Consider the following 21,082-nt stretch of genomic DNA (forward strand, 5'->3'; position numbering starts at 1 on the left):
CTCTGGAATTAACTCCTTTGAGAAAAGAGGATATCTTTAACATACTAACACAACTTGGTTTAATGCTTTGAAAGACACAACTTTTTAAACTAATCACGTGCAGATTTACCATAGCTCCACACATCACTCTGATGGGTAAATTTCCTGTAGTGTATGCACTCCAGAGCCATCCACTTAATTGGCATCTAGGGAAGGACAAGAGAAATGTAACCTTAGAAATTCATTATTAAAACAATACAAACAGATCCTGTACGAAGACAACAACTTTTTCTCCCTATCTCCTTCCTTCAATGTGAGATTGAAAAAAAACAACAAGAGGAAAAGGCTGTTCCTGCCCTCTAGAATGGGGCTGTGCCTCATAAAACTTGGAGGTGGGAAAGCTGAACCAGTTACCTGCAGAACTTGTGATATTTAGTGATTCAGAAGTAACTGAACAACCTGTGGTTTCATCAAATCTTTGTAAAGAGGGACCAACACCAAAATTGCATATAATTCCCCTAAATCTGAAGTACAGCAGAGAAGGTGGAGTGCAGAAGCTTTTATTCCTTAACAGTTTGCAATCTTTGCAATCTGAGATAGCAACAATGCTATCTCAACTGCTCTTTAATGAAGCCAGGTTACAGTGCAGGGACCAAAACAATTGACCATCCCCATCATCATCATCATTGTGATGGTAAACAGGCAATGAGGAGAATTTGCAGTGCTCTATTGTTAACTTCCAGTATTTGTTAGAAACCATCCCAGAAGCCGTCCCAGTTCTCTGTATCAGCACGGCAGTGGGAAAAGTTGCTCCCCAAACTAAGTCAGCAGCCCCATGTTCATTCCTGTGTCAGTGAATCATCTCCTCTGACAGAGAAGGGTGTGCAGGCAAACCAAACCTCATTCCTGCATTCCAGCCCATCCTCTTGAGTTCCTGTTAAAATGGGACTCATGGTGTTTCCCAATCCTGAGCTGGGCCCAGCAGGCACAGCTGATGCCTCAGGTTTGAGCTTTTATATTTTTCAGATTCTGTGCTGCTTTAGTGTGTGGGTCTGGGCTCATATCAGGGGTTGGTGAGCTCTCTGCACAGAGCAGGGAGACAAAACAATTCCTTCTCTAGCTGGGGACCAAGGACAAATGATCCAAATCTCAGGCCCAAGAGCACAAACAACACGGACTGAAGAGAGAAAAACAAGAAGGATGGGACTTCCTAACCCCTATAATTGGACAATTAACTCCAATATGCAAATGGACCAGAACTTGTAAAAGTGAGAGACCCCGTGACCAGTTGTCCATTTTGTGACCATTTTGGTTCATGTTGGGTGCAGCCCTGGCTGGGCTCTTGTGCTGCCCAAGGTGGGTCCATGGAGGCCTTTCAATAAATCCCTGCTTTATTCTTTAATTCCATCTAGCCTCTGTTCTAGGGCAGCCTTCACAAGGCATCAGAACCTTGCAGTCCGTGAATTTCTGAAGGACACACACTTAGGAGAATTTTACCTGGCAGGGACTCCTATGAGTTGCCTCCAGTTTGGAATTATGGAAGAGGTACTGGAATAAACCAAAGGGATGAGTAACTGCAGGCAAAATCTGAACAGATGGTGGGTGTAAAAGCAGAGGATGTGTCTTCATTCAAACCCTTATGAAACTACCTTCCATGAAATTCACTAATGAACATAACCTATAGAGTTAAAGCAAAAATAGCACCTTGTAATAAAGGCTGCCTTAGCTCTGGCAAAGACAGTTCATCCTCCCCCACTAAACTCTGCAGAAGTGCATTGCTTTCATTCCCACTGTATCCCAGATGTGAACAGGTGCTGCAGGAGCAAAGCTGCCTTGTTCCTTATGGGATAACTCAGGCTGGAAGTGATTCAGGAGGCCTCTAGTCCCACCTCAGGTTCACTGCAGGTTCAGCTACCCAGGAGATTAGGCCAAGTTACTCAGAGATTTGTCCAGTCTGGACTTGAAAACCTTCAAGGATGGAAACTGCACCACCTCTGTTGACAACCACTGGATTGTCCAGTCTGAACCTCCCTTAGCATGCTCTCAATATAACTTGATGCTGCCAATGTCCTTTGGAATTCACAGGATGCTTTTCTGGACCTGGGAAGTGATACATCTGCCATAAATCCTGCTCCAGAGCTCTCAGCAGGGTAACAAGTCCAAGACACAGCTGCCAGGGAACAGCTGGTTTGCAAGGATCAACACTTTTTCAGTCATTCACTGTCAGATGGAGGGAAGAGGCTGAGGGATTACCAAGAAGAGGATTACAGAAATGAGGGAACCAGGGGAAGCTGCCAAAACCCCACCTTCCCTGCCAGGAGGTATCTTCCCATGGGGAATGGGAAAGCACTGGTGGCTCCTCTCAAGCTCTTCACCTCCCTGACTGACCTGGCCAGGTGATCCAAGGGCAGCAGCCACACAAACAAGGCAGCTGCTCATCCCAGAGAGCAGCACACCCTGGCAACAGCCTGTTTGTCCCAGACAAGAGCACAAGTGAGCACAAAAGCAACTGAGAGCAAGGAGAGAGAAAGCAAACTGAACATCCAGGAAAAGGAATGACAGGTAAAGCAAATCCTTTGGGATTCTGTGACAGATTGAAATAGGGAATTTCAAGATGTTTAGGGAGCAGCCAGAAGCACCCCCTACTTACTGCCTTCGGAATTTTATCATGCATTAATCTGAAATTGGCAGAAATGAGGTAAGGCACTACAAGGCCATGGTGTGGCTTGCTGGAAAGTAATAGGGGAAAAGATCAGGTTTCAAAATTATCCTCAGGCTGGATCTTAGAGGCCTGGCATTCAGCATGGTATTGGAGAAGTGGACACAAGACATAACTACACAGGCTCTTCCAATGTGATAGAAGAGCTAAATTCTCATGTTCTGTGGCCTTCCCTTTTGTTTTCACAAAAATCAATTGTCTGGGAAAATGGGACTGCATGTTATTGAGGTGCATACTGGCCAGAGAAAGAGGCTGGACAGGAATGACTCAGAACATCCATCACTCATTGAACCAAAGTATTCAAAACAAGACACACTTGGAGCATGTGGAAAAAAACCTAATTCTGACTGTGAAAACAGCTCATGCTATTATATTTCAGTGCCTGGAGAAGCTCACTGTGCAAAAGATGAGCAGCTTTTGTGTGTGCTTTCACAACACAGTCCTTTTCTGCAAGGCAGGGCTTTGCTCAGGCACTGACAGACTCTCTTACACAGACAACAATTCCACAGGGACACAATGACCTAAGGAGGAACTTCAGGAGCTTTGTCACAGCATGGCAGATTTACCTCCAGACATGTTCAGCGCTCACCTTGCCCCCATCAGCGTTGTACTCCTTCTCATCCCCTTCCAGGAGTCTGGCCAAGCCAAAGTCAGTGATTTTCACGTGGTTTGGTGATTTCACCAGGACATTACGGGCTGCCAGGTCCCGGTGCACGAGTCTCCTCTCTTCCAGGTACATCATTCCCTGAAGAAAGAAAAACAGTGATGCTGATTAGTTTTACATTGTTTTGGAGAGCTAACTTTCACTGATGACATGCAAAATGGCTGGTTCAACTATGAGTATCTACAATGAGGGGAGAAGTTCAACACTGCTCTTGCTCTGAGCAGGAGGCAGGATTAAATGACCTTGAGTTAGTCCAGTATGAATGATTCTGTAAGATTCAATTACCAAAGAGAAAAAACCCAACCAAATAACATACAGATAGCTCTTTTGCTTCAGCAAGCTTAAAATCTGGAAATGTGAGACAAAGAAAAGAAATATTACAGTCCTTGTTCTTCAGACAGGAAATCTGATGACCATAAAAAAGAATCAATTTAGCCAAAGCCCCCCAGAAATTAGACCACACTGGGAAACAATCCCAGCTCTATCACATTCCAGACAAGTGTCTTTAATTCAAGACAAAGATTCTTGTCCATCTTCAAATGGTTTTTAGGTTGGTCACAAATTTTCACTATCCTCAGTGGATTAAAAGGAAAACAATTCTTTATGCCAAGTGCTGCAACTCCCTCACCTTTTCACTCCCTTAAAATATTGGCTGTAGTATTATAATAAGGCATTAGATCAATGGCCCTTTTTTATGAGCATATATATTCTGTTGGAAGTATATTCTGTTAACAAGCCCATCCAGCTGCCTTTAAAGATAAGGTAACATATACTCAAACTGCCTGGCCTTCACCTTATTCTTATTCTGATGGGAGACTAACCATCCACCAGCATAAGGGAATTTGCACCATGCTTTGTGACATTGAGATCAACACCAAAGCTTGGTCATATTAATTATGTAACACACAAAGGATAGTTGGGCAGGGTTACAAGCCTATAATTTCATTAAAAGGCATTTATGACATTAACCACCATTATTAGAACTTAGAGATGAAATCACACACTTGACAATTGCCTTTAAGGTATCTCTTAATATATTAGCTCTGTATAATATATATGATAATTTTTTAAAAAGTCATTGTTGAATACCAAAGAGATCATAGTATCCCATAATACAGATGATAATTCAGAGAGTCACATGTAGTGATTAAAATAACCAGATTACTCAGTGCCATGGGCCAGATTTTATTATCCCTCCACAGCCTGAGGAGCTCACAGGTACCTGTCCCCATACAAGCTGCCTCTCACGGTCTCTGGACCCAGCCCTGGCACAGGGTATCCAGGGAGCTGTGGCTGCCCCATCCCTGGAAGTGCCCAAGGCCAGGCTGGATGGGGCTTGGAGCAGAAAACACCAAAACATGCTTGGAGCAGCCTGGGATAATGGAAGGTGTCCCTGCCCATGGCAGGGGGGGGGGAACAAGATGGGCCCTAAGGTCCCTTCCACCTCCAGGATTCTATCAAAGTGCATGTCTATGCAAAAAAAGCATCAAAGGGAGCCCTAAACTGGTTTTAGGTGAAAGATGTCAATGCAAACACCAGTAAAAGCTTTGAAAATATGTGGGAGAACGCTTGGCATAAACACTACTTCATGCAGTCAACATGAAGGGCTTTTGAAGAGGACACAGGGGCTCTATGGAATAAAGAAACTGAAGCTATTCTTTGGAAGCACTGCTACTTGCAGCAAACACACCCTCCTGCCAAGTGCAAATCAATATTTTTGGCTTTTGACCATCAGAATTGTAAATCTTTAAAATAATAATGTCTTTGACATCAAATTAAAAGCACTAGAAAAAGAGACAAATAAATCTAGTGGGCTAAACAATTGTGAGTCACACAAGAATCCCACCCTGATACAGATGATGAGAGAATTCTGCTGGCATCAGAATATATCAGGCCCAAATAAAATTATAATCTTTAATAGATTAACTTGTACCTATCAGCACTGAAACAATATGAAAATGTTGCAGATTGTTTTTAGCCAAAATGAAAATACAGAATTTGTCTTGTGAAAATCAAACCAGACGACCTGTACCAAGGCTTTAGCCTCCTGTTTCTAGTTCATGATGGCAGGGATGGATGGTAAGGGATGAAAAAACATCCTTCATTGAAAGAGCTACCAACCAAATTCCTAACCATGCCTCTTCAGACTTATTTTACTGTCTCTAATTTCAAGCATTTTTAAACCTACAGGCTAAAGCTTTAGGATGTTTTACTGTTTATTCTATTTATTAATTTCCATTTATTCCAATTTTGTGCTGTTATTTAGTATCCCTTTAGCAAGATTCTATTTTATTCATCCTAACCTCACACTCTCTCAAGAACTAGGAAGATGTGTCATCACCAACACCTCTCGTTGCTGCTGAGCAATGCCACAGCTGGTTTTCTTTTCTTTTCTGTCCAGAAAGAGAGCAGAAATAACTGCCTGTGGATCACTGCAGTTTGCTTCACCTCTGTCGAACAACCTTCTCGGGGCTGCCTCCCACCTGTGTCACCTAAAGGCCAAAACCAGCCCCTGTGGGTTGGCTGGCAGCTACAAAATCCTCTGCAGGGCCCATGGTCTGCAGAATGTAAATCCCCCTGGGAATACACAGGAGAAACCTGTCTGATTTTCCTGATACCCTATCAACGAGCTTTAAATGTCGGTGGCAGAAGCAGAAAAGAATATATCTATATCTATATATCTATATCTATATATATGTATATAGATATATAAAGTATATATATTAAAAATCTATAAAAAGTATATATATAAAATATTTATATAATTATCTATAAAATATAAAAATAGATAAAACATATATAACTATAAATTTATATAAATTATTTAAATTTTACATATATGAATATATATACATAATTACTTTATATATAAAAATAATCTTATATATACACACACACACATATATGTATGTATTTTCAATAAATGAGACTATCCAAGCAGAAGGAAAAGAAACTAAAAAAGAGGGAATCCTACAGTATTCACTGCACCAACACTGACTAAACATATATTATGCAGAGAACCACTTTCTGAAGACATTTTTGAACCTGGCAGGGAAAAAAAGCTCTATATGACTCTTTAATCTTTTAATATGATACAGAAGTATGATAAAAAATACACAGTTGGTGGCATCCCCAACCAAAAAAGCCATGAGAGAATACCAGGAGGACATTTTATGAGTTGAACAGACTAAAAGTTATTCATCAAAAGCTATGAAAAAAGATCTTTTGAAATTTTATTAAGGAGTGTTTATAAATTCTCTGGCACTGTGACAGCTTTGGAATGGTCACTTCAGGTACAGTCAGGTTTGCTCTTTTCCCAAGAAAAATATCAGACTTGAAAATGAGAAAATGTACTGGCAATAAATGGAAGTGGGACAGTTGAAAGGAGACTTTGTGTCAAAAATTCCATGGCACAAGAGAAGACAATGATCTGGGACAGCTTTCTGATCTTTCCAAGTGCTGAACTTCAGTGGAGAAAACATCAAATTAGGTTCATAAAATGCTGTGGAAGTATCACCAAAGCTGGGCTGGTGGAGGAAATAGGACAATAAAAGGATTTAAAAAAAAAAGGGGAAATGAAGTTCTTCTGGTAAAATCACAGCTTTGAGATCTGCCTTGAAGTTGTGGCCAGAATTTGCTGCTCCCTTACTTTATTATAACCAGTGCTACCTTCTGCTACTGCTGGAATTTGCCTCCCAGTTTCTGGGGGAAGCTCTTGAGCACAGCCTCCATTTGTACAGCTCAGGGTGTGAGAGGTGTGAGCACAGACTATCCCACATGCTGTAACTTAACTTCCTTCACCTTCCTGGACTTTCTGGAGTCCCACCTCCCTGCTGAGGATGCTTGTAGATTTGTTTCAAAAGTGGCAGCTACTGTGCAGGGAATGCCCAGCTCTGACCTGCAAGTCCTGCCTGAAAGCTCTTTCCCTCAGGTGCCTGGATTTCATCTCCAGAAAAAAAATTCATTCATTACTCAGGACAGAATTCAAACAGGTATGTAAGTCATTAAATTAAAGTCCTTTTGGGATAATTGCTAGAGATGAACTGAAGTGTGTTGAATCACTTAATAAAGTTTAACATATGTCTTCTGTCTTGCACGACACAAGACATCATTTTGCAAGAACAAATCAAAGTTTAAAAGTATAAAGACCTTCACCTGCCCCAAGACCTTCAGCAATACCAGCCCACAGCCCCCTGTAAAAACTTATTTTTCAGTGTGATTTTTATTTGTTTTCTACACTAAATATAATTGTTTCCCTAAATTGAGGGCGTGTTGATCTTATGTCACCCAGGAATTAATAACAACTTCCACCCAACAAAGCCAGCACGCATGGCAGATTCATCAAATTCATTCTTCAGCTACATGAAGGAAGAAAATTTCAAGTCCATCTCAATTCTCATGGACATTAATCCGCAGCCTTGGAGACTGCTCTCTTACCATCCTAATACCTCAAGGCTTGCTTAACAATGTGAAGCACTGCAGAAAGCCTCACATGATCATCTTTTCCCCTGCCCACCCCATGGAAAAGGTGTCATTTTGCCTGGGGCTTAATACACGTTCAAGGAAAACACTGTGCCCCTTGTTGTCAGGAGCAAGCACCCTGATGCAGGCAGCTGCTCCTCCAGAGAGAGCTGTGGGACAGAAACACTGACACTGCTCTCCTCCAGAGAGAGCTGTGGGACAGAAACACTGACACTGCTCTGCAAGGCCCTGACTCAGCTGCAGAGGGGTGATGTCCTGGGCTGACGTGGGAGCTGGCACTGGAGGTTGTGGCATTCACATTCTCTGAAAAATCCCTTCACCCAGGACTTTTCTCCTGGGAAGCTGAGGAGCCTCAGAGAAAAGGAAAACAATTCTCATCTCATTTGCTTCTCCTGTGTTGTGCTCGTGTGGAATGTGTTTGGGGATTGTTTACCCACAGGTGATTGTTTCACTGCATTCTGCTGTGAGTTGTTTTGGCTCTTTGGTCAATCAGGGCCAAGCTGTGTCGGGACTCTGGAAAGAGTCACGAGTTTTCACTATTATCTTTTTAGCATTCAGTAAGTGTCCTTGCTGTATTCTTTAGCTTACTATAGTATTCTTTAATATAATATAGTATCATAAAGTAATAAATTAGCCTTCTGAGAACATGGAATCAGATGCATCATTCCTGCCTGCCACGGGGGTCCCCACAAATACAATAGGAGGTCACCTCACAGCCCAGGGGAGGGACGGGGATGCTGCCAGCTGAGATGGGACTCACTCACACCTTGTGCTAAGCAGACATTCTAAATGAAACCTCATCTATTTGGGGCACCATGTGTGTTGGCTTGTGGGTTTTTTTTTTCCCCTTTCACAAACAGGACTGCTGGGATAGGTTCCCTGAGCTTTTATTGCAGCCTCAGCCTCATTACATGGCTGAGACAATTGAAAGATGGCAACAGCTCACGTCCTCCCATTAGCAGCCAAAGATTTCTTTGTTACAGGGCATTTTAAAAACTTTCTAGCCAACAGCATATTGTTAAAGCTCACAGAGAGTTGTTTTAACTAATTACTAAAAGCCCACATACACCTGCTTCACACAACACTTGCTTGTATCTTTTTATTAACACTACACAATACTTCATTATTAAGCTTAAAACCTTCTATTATCTTGCTAACCATATTTTCCTGCAGTCTTAAGGTCTATCTCAGCCAAGCCTAAGACTCAAACTATTGTTTCATGTCCTTGCTTGCTGTACTGTTGTAACTTTTTCTACTTTCACACTTTGCAGCTGCAGTTGGATCTAAGTTTCTCTGCTCTCTCTGTTTGTGAGGCTGGCTTTCCCAGCTTTCTGGAAACCATCTTAGCTTTACTATTTCCCACAGTGGGATGTCCTGGGTGGGCTGGCATGGGAACTGGCACTGGGGGTCATCTCACAGCCTAGGGGAGGGAAGGGGGGTGCTGCCAGCCTGAGCTGGGGATTCCCTCACCCCTCGTGCTAAGCACGGCTCCACCAGCTCACCTGCCAAGGGCTCCTGAAAATGTCTGCAGTTCTGCCAGCCCTGGTGGAGCTGCCTAGGGAGAACCAGTCCTGTAAGCCCAAATATTTAGGAGTTCAATTCAATTACGGGGGTGAGTTAATCTCTCTCTCTTTGGTAAAGGGCAGACAGTGAAAGCTTATGTGAGAGTCATGTATTTTTCCCATCTCCTGCTCACTTGACAAGCTCTCAAGGTTTCACTTCTCTCCAGTTTGAGTTTGAAGCAATGTGCTATTAATGTGTAGCAAGCTGTATCTCAGGGTAAAGGTGCTTTTATCTCAAGCTGGCCATCTTCAGATGCACAAAGTTGATATAACTATCTGCATTTGCCTACAATTGCTTTGGTCCTGTCCACCTGAGTAGGACCAGATGACAGAAACCCTGCCAGATCTGCCATCTGAGCTGGTGTGACACGAGCAGAGGGGGCACTGCTGATAACAGCATTTTCCTCACAGTCCTGCTGTGACTTTGCTATGTCTTTTCAGACTAAACAGTTCAGAGTACACAGAAGCAAGACCAAGACTATCCCCTTGAGATGGTTCCCAGGGCAGCTGGATATTGTCCCTATGGAAAGGCAAGCAGTGAAAACCCAACTCCTGCACAGGTAACTCGAGCTAGTTCTGCTGGGAAAAGAGCAGTGCTGTTTGGGACACAGGTCAGTGTTACATCTCTCCACTTGTGGCTCACCCAGAAGTAAAATTTCTGTCTGTTCACACGTGGGCTGGCTCAGCAGAGGCACAAAATTGGGATGGGTTGGCTCCATACCAACCACAGGAGGACACACGCTACCTGCGGCAATATAAAAGTGCCAGTTGCACATCAAAAAAACAAGTCTGGATAAAAAGAAGTCAGCACCAGATATTTGCTTTGCAATATGTGGCAGCTGCAATTTAGCTGTTCCAGAAACAGGAGTCCAAAAGCCTGATTTACTCCACTGCTAAACTCCATCCCAGGACACAAAATAAAGTTGTTGCTAAAGCACAACAGGTCAAAACAAACTCAAGAAGCCAAAGTGAAGGGGAAGAGGCTATGAGGCTGATTAGATGAGAATTACAGGAAAAATGCAGTCTATTCCAAAATGACAGGTGATTCACAAAGGGAGAAAGAGTGGAGAGAATTGAGAGGAGAAGCAATTTCATAAGCTCATGACATTTCAATGCTTAATTGACTGGACTGAGCAGACATTTTGATGGGCCCAGACCCACTCCAATCCTAAATTAACATCTCAGGAATGTCATCTCACCCCCTCACAGCACAGATAAGTGGGTCACTGCTAAATTGACTGGTTCTCAATTCTGAGCTTGTGGGGCCCTTGAAATAAAGCTCTTGATGCTGGGGAGGTGCTGGAGCTCCTCGGGCAACACCAGGAGGGGAGTTTGTTCCACTGCAGCATCAAACATGTCCTTTGTCTGAACTCCTGTGGAAAGATGAGTTGTCTCCCAGGCTCCCTGAAATTATGCAGCTTTCTGGATGAGGTGGTGCTGAATATGAAGAGCCTGTGAAGCCCTTCACCTTCTCCTGGTGAAAGATGTTACATAAATTTATTAAGTAGTACAAGCAATGAGATGCAGGCCAGGTATTTCTTTCAATGCTGGCCATACTGGATGTGGCTCTGAGTTCTGGTCCCACCTACCGGCACATCTGTGCAGCTGCTGCAAAGCTCACACCCAAGTGTGGGATTCCTGAGGGAGGGAGCAGTGGAGCTGGGCCTGATCTCCATTTTGCAATGAATCAGGTGCTTTCTTCAGACAGCTGGGTGCAAGGTGCTCTCCTGTGCCAGCTCCATTCTCCATTCTGGGGGCAAACTGGGTCACGCTGGCTGTGCTAGCCCTTCAGGCAGACCAGGTGGCCCAGCCTCCTGGGCTGTGTGCACAGGCTGGCTTACTCTCCCTTGTTCCCAAGGAGCTGAAAAGGATAGGGATGTTCTCCCATTAGCTCTGAACCACAGCTCAGGGGACTGCAGCCCAAAACGGAGAGAGAAATTGCAGCTGGTACACAGTAAGTGAATCAGCAGTGCCCTTTGTGCAGCTCTGGCTGCAACTGCACCAACAACACCTTTTTCTGTGAAAGAGGCCTTTAAACAAGAACTAACTGCCTAAATAACAAACTTATCACTGCAAAACTCTCCTTGCTGAGCAATAACACTTACTGCAAAGCAACTGCAGTTTAGAGACTGGCAGGATCACAGTCCTGATGACAAAGGCTGTTTCCAATTGCTGTTTCAAAAGCAAATCATGGTAATCTGTGCTCTCGTGCAGCAGAAGGAATCTCTATAGTAGAACTATAGGATTTAATGGAGAGGTCTTTGGAGGAAGCAGCCTGAAGAAGACAGCAGAAATCCCATCTGTGTGTTTGTTCAAATAATGTAACTGCCATTTACAGAAAAAGATCTTTAAATGTATCTAGCTTTTTCTGCAGATTATTTGTAAACTGTATGTACTACATGGACAGTTTCACTGAGCTTATGAAATACAGCTGTGTTTAGGTGGATTGAATCAGGTTGGGAAGCAGTGAAATAAAGGTTTTCAGGAATACCTGACATCCAAGTCCTGCAGAAATTTATCTATTTATCACCTGTCCTCTGATTTGGGGAGTGCTCAGAGACTTCAGGTTTCAGCCCCCAGTGGATCACATCCTCCTGGAAAGTGTTTGATGCTGTTCAAAGTGGCAACCAAGGAGAGCCATCAATTTGAACAGGCTCTTTGAATGCCATTCTTCTGCCTTCCATTAACTGCTCCAGTTAGACCAGCTCCAGCTCCTCTCTCTGAAGAGGCAGGAAGGCAAAAAGCAGCCCACGAAGGAGTTCCCAGTGCAGCTGGAATGGGGGGGCTGTGACCAGTGCTTTTCTGATCCTGCAGCTCCAAAGTGCCCAGCAGGGAGATCACTTGGCTTTCCTGGCGGGAAGCCACAGCAGCAGACTTGAACAATGGGCTGCTTCTCCCCCAGCCAGCCCCTGACCTCCTGCCAATGCAATTACAGTCGAGAGAGAGTGTTGTGCAGTGCATTCAGTCTCTCCAAGAAAGTGTATTTAAAATGGATTACTTCTGCTCCTTAGGCAGGCAATCAATAGAGATGTGGACTGCAATAAGTACAGAGATGTCTGTGGGCTGCAGCACTTATCCTCTGTGTCTCTTCAGAAATTAATTAAAAATCAATGAAGTGTGCAGCCTATTAATAAGGAACCTCCAGATTAACAGATACAAGCCCAGCCTTCCCTCAGGTTCAGAACAAGCACAGCCCCAGTGCAAACACTGGAAACTCTCCAGCACTCCAGCCACACCCTGCCCTGACCTTTCATGGCCATGGCCTGCACCTGGCTGAACTGCAATATCCCCAACTTTATGCACCCTTCACAAATTATTCCATGCTGTGTGTTTCCAGTGGGAGGAATTGGGTGAAGCATTCAGAGTTACTCTGCTGGCCTACTAGGGAATGAATATAGGGCAAAGCGAAACCACCTGTGTGAAGGTGGGATCCAGCAAACATCTGACAGAGGGTCCAGTCCAATGCCTTCTCTTAATTACAAACTTCTTTTTAGACAGCTTTCTTGGGGAATGACTCCTGACCCTGGGGCAGATAATTTTCCACTGGAAGTGTGCTGATAAACTGGCATGTCATGCACTGGATGCATGGTTTTCCAGTATTCACCTGATGTCGTTGCATGCTATGATAATAAAATACGTGACAAACCAGATCTTTCCTGCACCCTGTGCACTTGGCTGGTTTGGTTGAGACAGTGTTTTTGGACAGCTGAAATGACACTGCCTTTCTCTTGGGCAGTGCCCATGGAGCAGACAGGGGACACTGGTGGCACTATCTTGTGTTTTCAGAGACAAACCCCCCCCCAGGAAGAGCCCACTGCAGCTCCCTGCTTTGCAAAAGGCAAATAGGTACAGAATTCCACCGAAACACTAGAGAGGTGAATTTATTTACCTCAAGATGTGTTTCATAGGGCACTCTCAGTCCAATTAAAAGCTGTTAGCACTATCCTGTGTCCTCATTCAATTAAGCATGGAGGATTTTATTTTCTTTTCTGAGCAAACAGCATGATTGGGGCTGAGTTTCTGAGGCAGGCACCTTTATTTGAAAGATGCCCCTGAAGCTCACGCAGCTTCAGGGCTCTGTATTTTCACCACTTTTAAAATCACCCTTTCAGGGTAAATGGGGAAGCAACAAGACAATGGAAGCAGTACTTTCAGAAACCACCACTTTCACAAGCTTTTCTGGTGCCAGGGCTACCAGGCTCTGCAGGAGAAAAGAGTAACAAGGGCATATTTACCCTGCTCCTCTCCTGTTTTCTTCCCACGTGAGCAGAGCAAGCAGTCGGTCTGTACGGGCTTCTGCTTAGGGCTGCAGCACTGTTCCACAAAAGGAAATGTTCTGAATCTATTCAAAATGCTTCTGGTACTCCGATTCAACAGAGTTCTTGAATAAATTACAGCTTTGAACTTCCAAACTCTGTTGCCACTAGGTTTCTGAGCACTTCTTAAAAACCCACATCACAGGTAACCATAGTTACCTATTACAGACTTTTTTTTTTTTTCCTTTTTCTAATTGAGTAGCTTATGACAGTGACAGAACAGGAGAGGCCAGCCACACAAACAGAGTGTGCTCTCTGATAATGGCTGGAGAAACCTGTTAAATAATCCATTAACCTTATTCAATAAATACAGATGAGTGCTGGAATGGGGCGCGAGGAAGGCAGAAATGTGCTTTCAAGAGACACCTATTTCCCCCCAGCTGAACCATCCCATTATTATTAATGGCTCAGAGCACTGCTGTGCTGACAGTGGGAGCTCACAGAGTGTAAGTCAAGCTGCCACCATGCCTTCAGACTGACCCTCCTTCCATGCCCATCTGGGGATCATCAAAAACCTTTCCCTGGCCACCTCACAGGGCTGGGGATGCAAAGCACAGCCAGAGCAAGGCAAAGGACAGCAGAGCACTGGGGTGCACGGTGTGTCCCTTCCCCTGCTCCTCTGTCCCGCTGCTCAGCCCTACTGACACTGGCCCCATGGAGATATGGGGCCAGCACACCCAAAGCAATTTAAACAAGCCTGGCTTTGCTTTGTTACAGGATACTCACAGAAAATAAAGTAGAATTCTACCCCTTGAGGTCTGGAGCACTGACTGCAGTGATATTTTGTACCATATATTGGCTCACCTTCCTGTAAAGGGGCTCTGTGTTGTCATCTTATTGTAAAAGTTCCGCACTGTTGTCTCCTAATCACAAAAGTTTCATACCTCCTTGGTGTTTCCTCGTGGGCAGCTCCTCAGAGCACTGACTCCTTCTTCACACAGCAACCAACTGACTCCAGCTCCCTCCTCAACCAGCCAGCCCTCTCTCTTATAGCACTCTTCTGCTCATTGGTCACAGCTGGGGCCTGGTGAAGTCAGGCCTGTTCCTAACCTTTGGTAATTGGCCCAGCTGCGACTCCTTAGGGGTGAAATGACTTTCTACACTCTCTTTATTTTCTTATATTCTATGCCTCCACAGTTCTGAGATCTACCAAGGGACCACAATCCTACACGGGGAGAAACTACTTCTAAAGTAGTAAATCTCTAAATAAAAACTTTCTTCGTGGCCTCTGAACTTTTTTTTTTTCCCTAGATCCCAGAAATATCCAAGGTTTGGCTCAAGCTTTTGAAAATCATTTATTTTGAGGAGAATCCTAGACCTGGAGGTCTTAGTTCCCAAACCTGAGAAACCTCTCAGTGAGCATGAGAGGTTTTAATTGATCTCTGCACAGTTCCAGCTACAGCAAATACTTTAGCTACAGCTACTTTTTTGTTAGGTTGTCTCCAGAGCCAGGGGGTGCCATGAGTTATTTGGAAAGAAAAGAAAAGTACTCATGACTTTGACACCTCAAGATCTGAGCATGTGGGTGGTGAATACATTGGAAATTTTGAGAGCTGCTGAGCTGAAACATGTGACCTGAGCGGTGCACAGAGCAATCAGGGCAGGTGTATTTCCACTGATAGTGATGTTTTAAGTGTCTTAACAGTCCATTCCTGATTTTCTGAATTTAAAGGGAGTTTTTCCATTAATTACAACTGAGACAGGTTCAAGCCTTGGGTCAGTGCTGCTACCACTGCACAGCACCCAGATGGAACACACAAATCAAATTGAAAAGGATTTTTCACTGGAGAAGCAGAGGAAACCCAGCAGCCCTGGGCTCCTCTAAAATCCCAAGTCTTCTTTGAGAAGACTCATGCTGGAGCTTTCTCCCCAGCTATGACCCCATCACTTTTTGCCTCTCCCTCTAATCCATAGCCACAGTTTTTTCTATGATTTCCAATGTCAAACTGCTAGCCCTGGCTGTGGAATTCACACAGGACATGGCTTGGAGTAGCCAAAGGGCTTTTAAAAGGATTCAACCTCTTCCTCTAACCTGTGACTAAGACCTCCTAGGGATCAGCCAGCAACACCCTGGCTAAGAAGGTGTCCCTGCTCCTCCTGTGATTCTGCAGCAGCATTTCCATGCTTCAGACTATTGCTCCAGCACTGCCAAATTGCCACACAGACACAGGAACCATCTTCTGAGTATTGAAATGAAAAGATTCCTAAAAGGGTCTGCAAATAGCAAAATCATTGCAGTGAGGAGAAAAGTCTCACACTGCTTTTGGTTCACTTGGATCAGATCCGAACATGAGAAATCTCTGAGCACAGTTTCCACACTCTCTCTTGGCTGGCATTTTTTTCATCTCTTCTTCCATCTCTTGGCTGCTTCATTCACAGTTCTTCTCTCTCTCTTTAAAACTGCTGAGATCTTTCAAAGGATCAGCTGTAGAAATTCACCATTTCCCCAAGGACCCAATCATACTGCACTTTTTCCCCTCTCCAATTAAAACTAACATTCAACAGCTTCTAAATATTTCTCTACCTTGACTGAGCCACACTGATTAAAACACAGGCAGAGGCACAACATCACCCCCCAACAGAAATACCTTCAAGGAGGTATTTACAGTAAGGGCTCTTTAGGGAGAATCAAGTTGTCTCTGAGGACAGGATAAAACAATCAGGTCAATAAAAGCTGCCCACCGGTCCCCAGGTGTGATGGAAAGAGCTTTTCTAGGGGCACTGAGGTGGGTGAGCATGCCTGGGATCTCACATGGACTCCCATGAGTTTGTTATCACTGGATTATAACACACCCAGGTGTAATTCTGGCTCTGCCTCTCCACTAAATTTGCACAACCTGTCCACATCTCACCGTAATAAAATTACTTCTGGCACATAAGGACACACTGAACTTCCAACCCCAGATTCCAGAAATATTAATTGATAAATTCCTAGCCAAGCACAGACAGAATGAATGGCAGTGAGAGCTTCTCAGAAGCTGTACCTCATCTGCTCACACATGACCATTACTGCTTTCACTGGAATGGACACTTATTTTCTTTTGCCACTCCATTGCCCCTCTTGGCTCCCTAAGAAATCAGGCTGATGCAGCTGTGACGTGCATATTTATTTTTCTGTCTGTCTCTGAGAGTTTATGAGTGTTTTCAACCTGATTTGGAAGTTTTGTGTGCCTAGAAGTTTCCTGAAAGCAAGTAGGCAAGGAGAGGAGTAAGGCTGTGTTATTTTCCTGCTATTGTGATCACAGTCTTTCATGGACACAAGAGACTCCATGTAAGAGAGACACATTATTGAGGATACTTTAACTAGCACTAGGAACATATTAAATTCCAGATAACCTAATCATGAGAGATAAATCACAGGCAAGCAGCTCTCAGCAGCTCTCCTGCTCAAAGAACTGCTTTTCCAAAGAGCTCCAGGGGGCCTCGTTGATCACAAATGCATGAAGTTCTACTGGAAGAAAGGATGCAGCCCTATTTACATCCACTTATCCTGAACAAAAATTAGGGCTTCCTGCACCTGCCCTGGGGAGCTGCAGACCAGCACACCACTGCCCGTGAGATGATGGATCCTCTTTGCTTGAGCTGCTGAATGACACTAAAGGGCAGCTACCGTGGTGCTGCTAAAGGGGTCAGAGACACCCTGTCTTCAGGAAAACTGCTGAGAGGGGGAATTTCTCTGGAAAATTCTGTGGGAATTACTGTGACATTGCCTCAGACAGGTTGAAGATCTCCTGGCCTCAAACTCATGGCAGCCATGAGTTTGAGGCCTAGGGACAGAAGGAGCTCAGGAATGGGAATATTTGGTGGTTGCTGGGCCAGCTGCTTCTTGTGATGTACCTGTTTGTTCAACACATACCAAGACTCTGCTGTTTGGGTCCTGCAAATGCAAACACAAACATCAGTATTGGTCTGAGATCCTGTTTTCCTTGGCAGATGAAGGCAGCCTGGCCCTGTGGGGCCATGAGACATAAATGATCCAATGACACTGGGAATACTGTAGCAGATATTAGATTGAAAAGATGAAATCAACTTTGAGATCTTTCAGGAGCAAGTTTGAGAGTCAGATATTAGAATGGATTTAAAAGATATTAGAATAGATTGAAAAGATGGAATAAACTTTGAGATCTTTCAGGAGCAGGTTTGAGAGTCAGATGTTTGGGAAATATCTTTCTCTAAGCCTTCTTGCACCTCCATCCTGTTGCCCATGGTTGTGTTGTAAACCCCCAATCCTCAAGGGAATTCTGAGGTCTCCAGCCCCATGAGCTCTTCTGATTTCATTGAAAGCAAAGCCAGAGAAGTTTTCCCTCACTCACCCTGAGGGTGAAAGTACAGGGTGGGTCATCCATCTTAGGAAAGCTTAAGTTCCTACAAAGGTTGGGTGCAGCACAGATGTTTCAGGCTCCTGAAACATGTAGCTTGAGGATACCACAGCAGCAAGGCAGGACCCTGGATGTGCACCCAGCTCTGAGTCCTCTGTGGGGCACTGCAGGGTCCCACGGGCGGGTCCCAGGTTCCCTGGACATCCCAGTGTCCCCTTCCATCAGCAATGGTCACTGACCTGCAGAGCTGACCTTGTAGCAATGACGTACCTCCTGCCACAAGAAAAGCTTACCAGAGACCAACTTACTCCTCTTCAAGGATCTCTACCAAAACCAAAGCAAGTCCCCTGTGAAGTGTGGAGGGCTGGGAACAGCTGGTTTGGAGGGATTTAGATCCCTTTCCAGCACTGAGTGCTCTCTGAAGGTCCTGCTGTGCCATGCTGATGCTGCAGGTGCACTGCTACCCTGCTCCAAACCGTCCTGCAGACACATCCAGGACAAAAGGCTCTTTTCACTTTGCTGCTCTCAGCGCTGGGCAATCTGTGTGGCAAAGGGAATGCAAACAGGAGCAGCCAGACTCCCTGAGATAGCCCAAAGGCAGGTTTTCCCTGGCAGTCTCCCTCATGGACTCTCAGCTGTTTAATAATGTCTTGAGCCTCCAGTGCCTTTTTTGCCTTTAGTGGGAGCACTAATCACAGTCTCATCTATCTAGATGCCTATTTTTATGAAACTCATACGAAGATAATATCTTTGAGACCTTCTCTCCCCTGTCCAATCTGAATAAATTCAACCAACATTTTGAAAAGCTATTGCAAGGGAAACTGAAGTGAGACACAGAGATTGCAATGAGGGTAATTTCCATAGAAAACCTGCCTAAGTCCAAAAAGTTCTAAGAAAACTCAAGCCCTTACACATACCTTTCTTTTACAGGAAATAGCTTCCTTTCCATTTTTTAAAGGAGATTTAAGTAACTATCCAGCCCTGTCCTGAGGGGGAAAAACCCTGCACTACATAAATCCACTTTGGGCCTTATTTTATGGATGGCAAAGCTGACATAGCTCTGCCACCTGCTTCTGCTGAGGTGTGAGCTGCTCTCAGGAGAGACCCTATACTGGAGCACCTTCATACCACAAACTAGACCCCTCTGGCACATCCAGGCCAGCAAGCCTGGCAAATCTTTCTGATATTTTCTGGAAGAGCAGCAATACTGTAACCCCCAGAAGGTAGACTGGCACAGAGGGGTCAGTCCCTCAGTGCTCCAGAAGGTTCACCTTTCCACTTACAGCTCCATTTCATGTCTTGGTATGAACTGGGATTACAGCCTACATAACAGACACGATACTGCCAATGTTAAACACTGAAACAATCAAGGCCAAAGGCTCTTTCTTAAAGAAAAAAAAAAAAAGAGAAAGAAAAAGTTATAAATACTTACTGGGTTCTGTTCTTATTTGCCTGTTGGCCTTCCAGACATCAGGGTATGCTTTTACTCTGTGTGCATGCTCACCTATTCTTTGATTTTGCTTTAACTGAAATCAGAAGAGCTCATGGGGCTGGAGACCTCAGAATACCCTGAGGAATGGGGTTTACAACACAGCCATGGGCAACAGGATGAAGGTGCAAGAAGGCTTAGAGAAAGATATTTCCCAAACATCTGACTCTCAAACCTGCTCCTGAAAGATCTCAAAGTTTAGTCCATCTTTTCAATCTATTCTAATATCTTTTAAATCCATTATAATATCTGACTCTCAAACCTGCTCCTGAAAGATGTAGAAGTTTAGTTAATCTTTTAAATCTATTCTAATATCTGACTCTCAAACTTGTTCCTGAAAGATCTCAAAGTTGATTTCATCTTTTCAATCTAATATCTGCTACAGTATTCACAGTGTCATTGGATCATTTATATCTCGTGGCCCCACAGGGCCAGGCTGCCTTCATCTGCCAAGGAAAACAGGATCTCAGACCAATACTGATGTTTGTGTTTGCATTTGCAGGACCCAAACAGCAGAGTCTTGGTATGTGTTGAACAAACAGGTACATCACAAGAAGCAGCTGGCCCAGCAAGCTCCAAGTGTTTGGAAACATCCCAGTGCACATATTTTATGTAGGAATTTGGGTTGCATATTTCCTATGACAGAATCAACAGCAGCAAAGGAGAATGAAGAAGATTACTCCAGAAGCTGTGTGGAACAACAAGGGACCAGATGGGAGTGAAAAGCAGCTTTCGTTCAGCAGGAGAGGGAGAAGACATTCAGTCAGCTGAATGGATTAGGTGGCTGAGGAAGGGGGGATTTCTCCCCCAGGAGGCCAGCCAGGAAGCCCAATGTCTCCTGAGGGCTCAAAACACAGCCGTGGAATAGGGGAAGGACATAAATCCAGGTGGATGTCCATATGAGACTGCCAATGACATGCAGGAGGGACAGAATTAGAATAGGGCTTTGAGCATGACTTGTAGGAAAAGCTGAGAATGATGGATGCTCCACTGAATCCAAGGCAGAGAGAAGTCAGGATCTGTCTCCAGAGAAGAAGGACTTTTCCAATATATTCTCAAATTAACTACAAATCATTAAGGAAAAATTTGTAACACATTACCCATCTGCTAAGCTCATGAAAACAGCACAAGAGACCTCAATTTTTGGCTGATCATGTCAGTGAGAAGTTACTGAGTTCCCACCTTTCCATGGCCCTGTGCTTCCAAGGCAGCGTGACACAGTAGGAGACCCTGCTCCAGGGACAGTGAGGCACAAAGACTTTCAGAAACAAAAGGGACAAAACATTACATACAAACAGCCTGAGCTGCCAACATTTATGGGCTTTCTCAAGCACAAACCCAGACTCTGAGTGAGCTGCTATTCCCTGATGGCACGAGCAGGGCAATCACTGCCCCTTTGCCCAGCTTCTCTCCTCTCCCAGCCCTGGTTCTGCCATCACTGCTGGGCAGAGGGATGTGGTTCAGCAAAGGCAGCAGAAGTGACAGTAACTTTTGTTTAAATATTCTTAGGTGAAAAGAAAAAAAAAAAGAAAGAATAAAACCAGGGAAAGAT

General features: G+C 44.3%; 1 protein-coding gene across 1 annotated transcript in view; it reads right to left on the minus strand.

Moving 5' to 3' along the window:
* Window positions 1–21,082, minus strand: part of ERBB4 (erb-b2 receptor tyrosine kinase 4) — a 574,039-nt gene that overhangs the window by 24,672 nt on the left and 528,285 nt on the right. The window contains exons 21-22 of the mRNA XM_038142045.1: window positions 3,288–3,443; window positions 110–185 (exon numbers count right to left, since the gene is read on the minus strand). Coding sequence (XP_037997973.1) covers window positions 110–185; window positions 3,288–3,443 — 232 coding nt within the window. The remainder of the gene's footprint in view (window positions 1–109; window positions 186–3,287; window positions 3,444–21,082) is intronic.

Source organism: Motacilla alba, chromosome 7, assembly GCF_015832195.1.
Source record: "Motacilla alba alba isolate MOTALB_02 chromosome 7, Motacilla_alba_V1.0_pri, whole genome shotgun sequence".
NCBI lineage: Eukaryota > Metazoa > Chordata > Aves > Passeriformes > Motacillidae > Motacilla > Motacilla alba.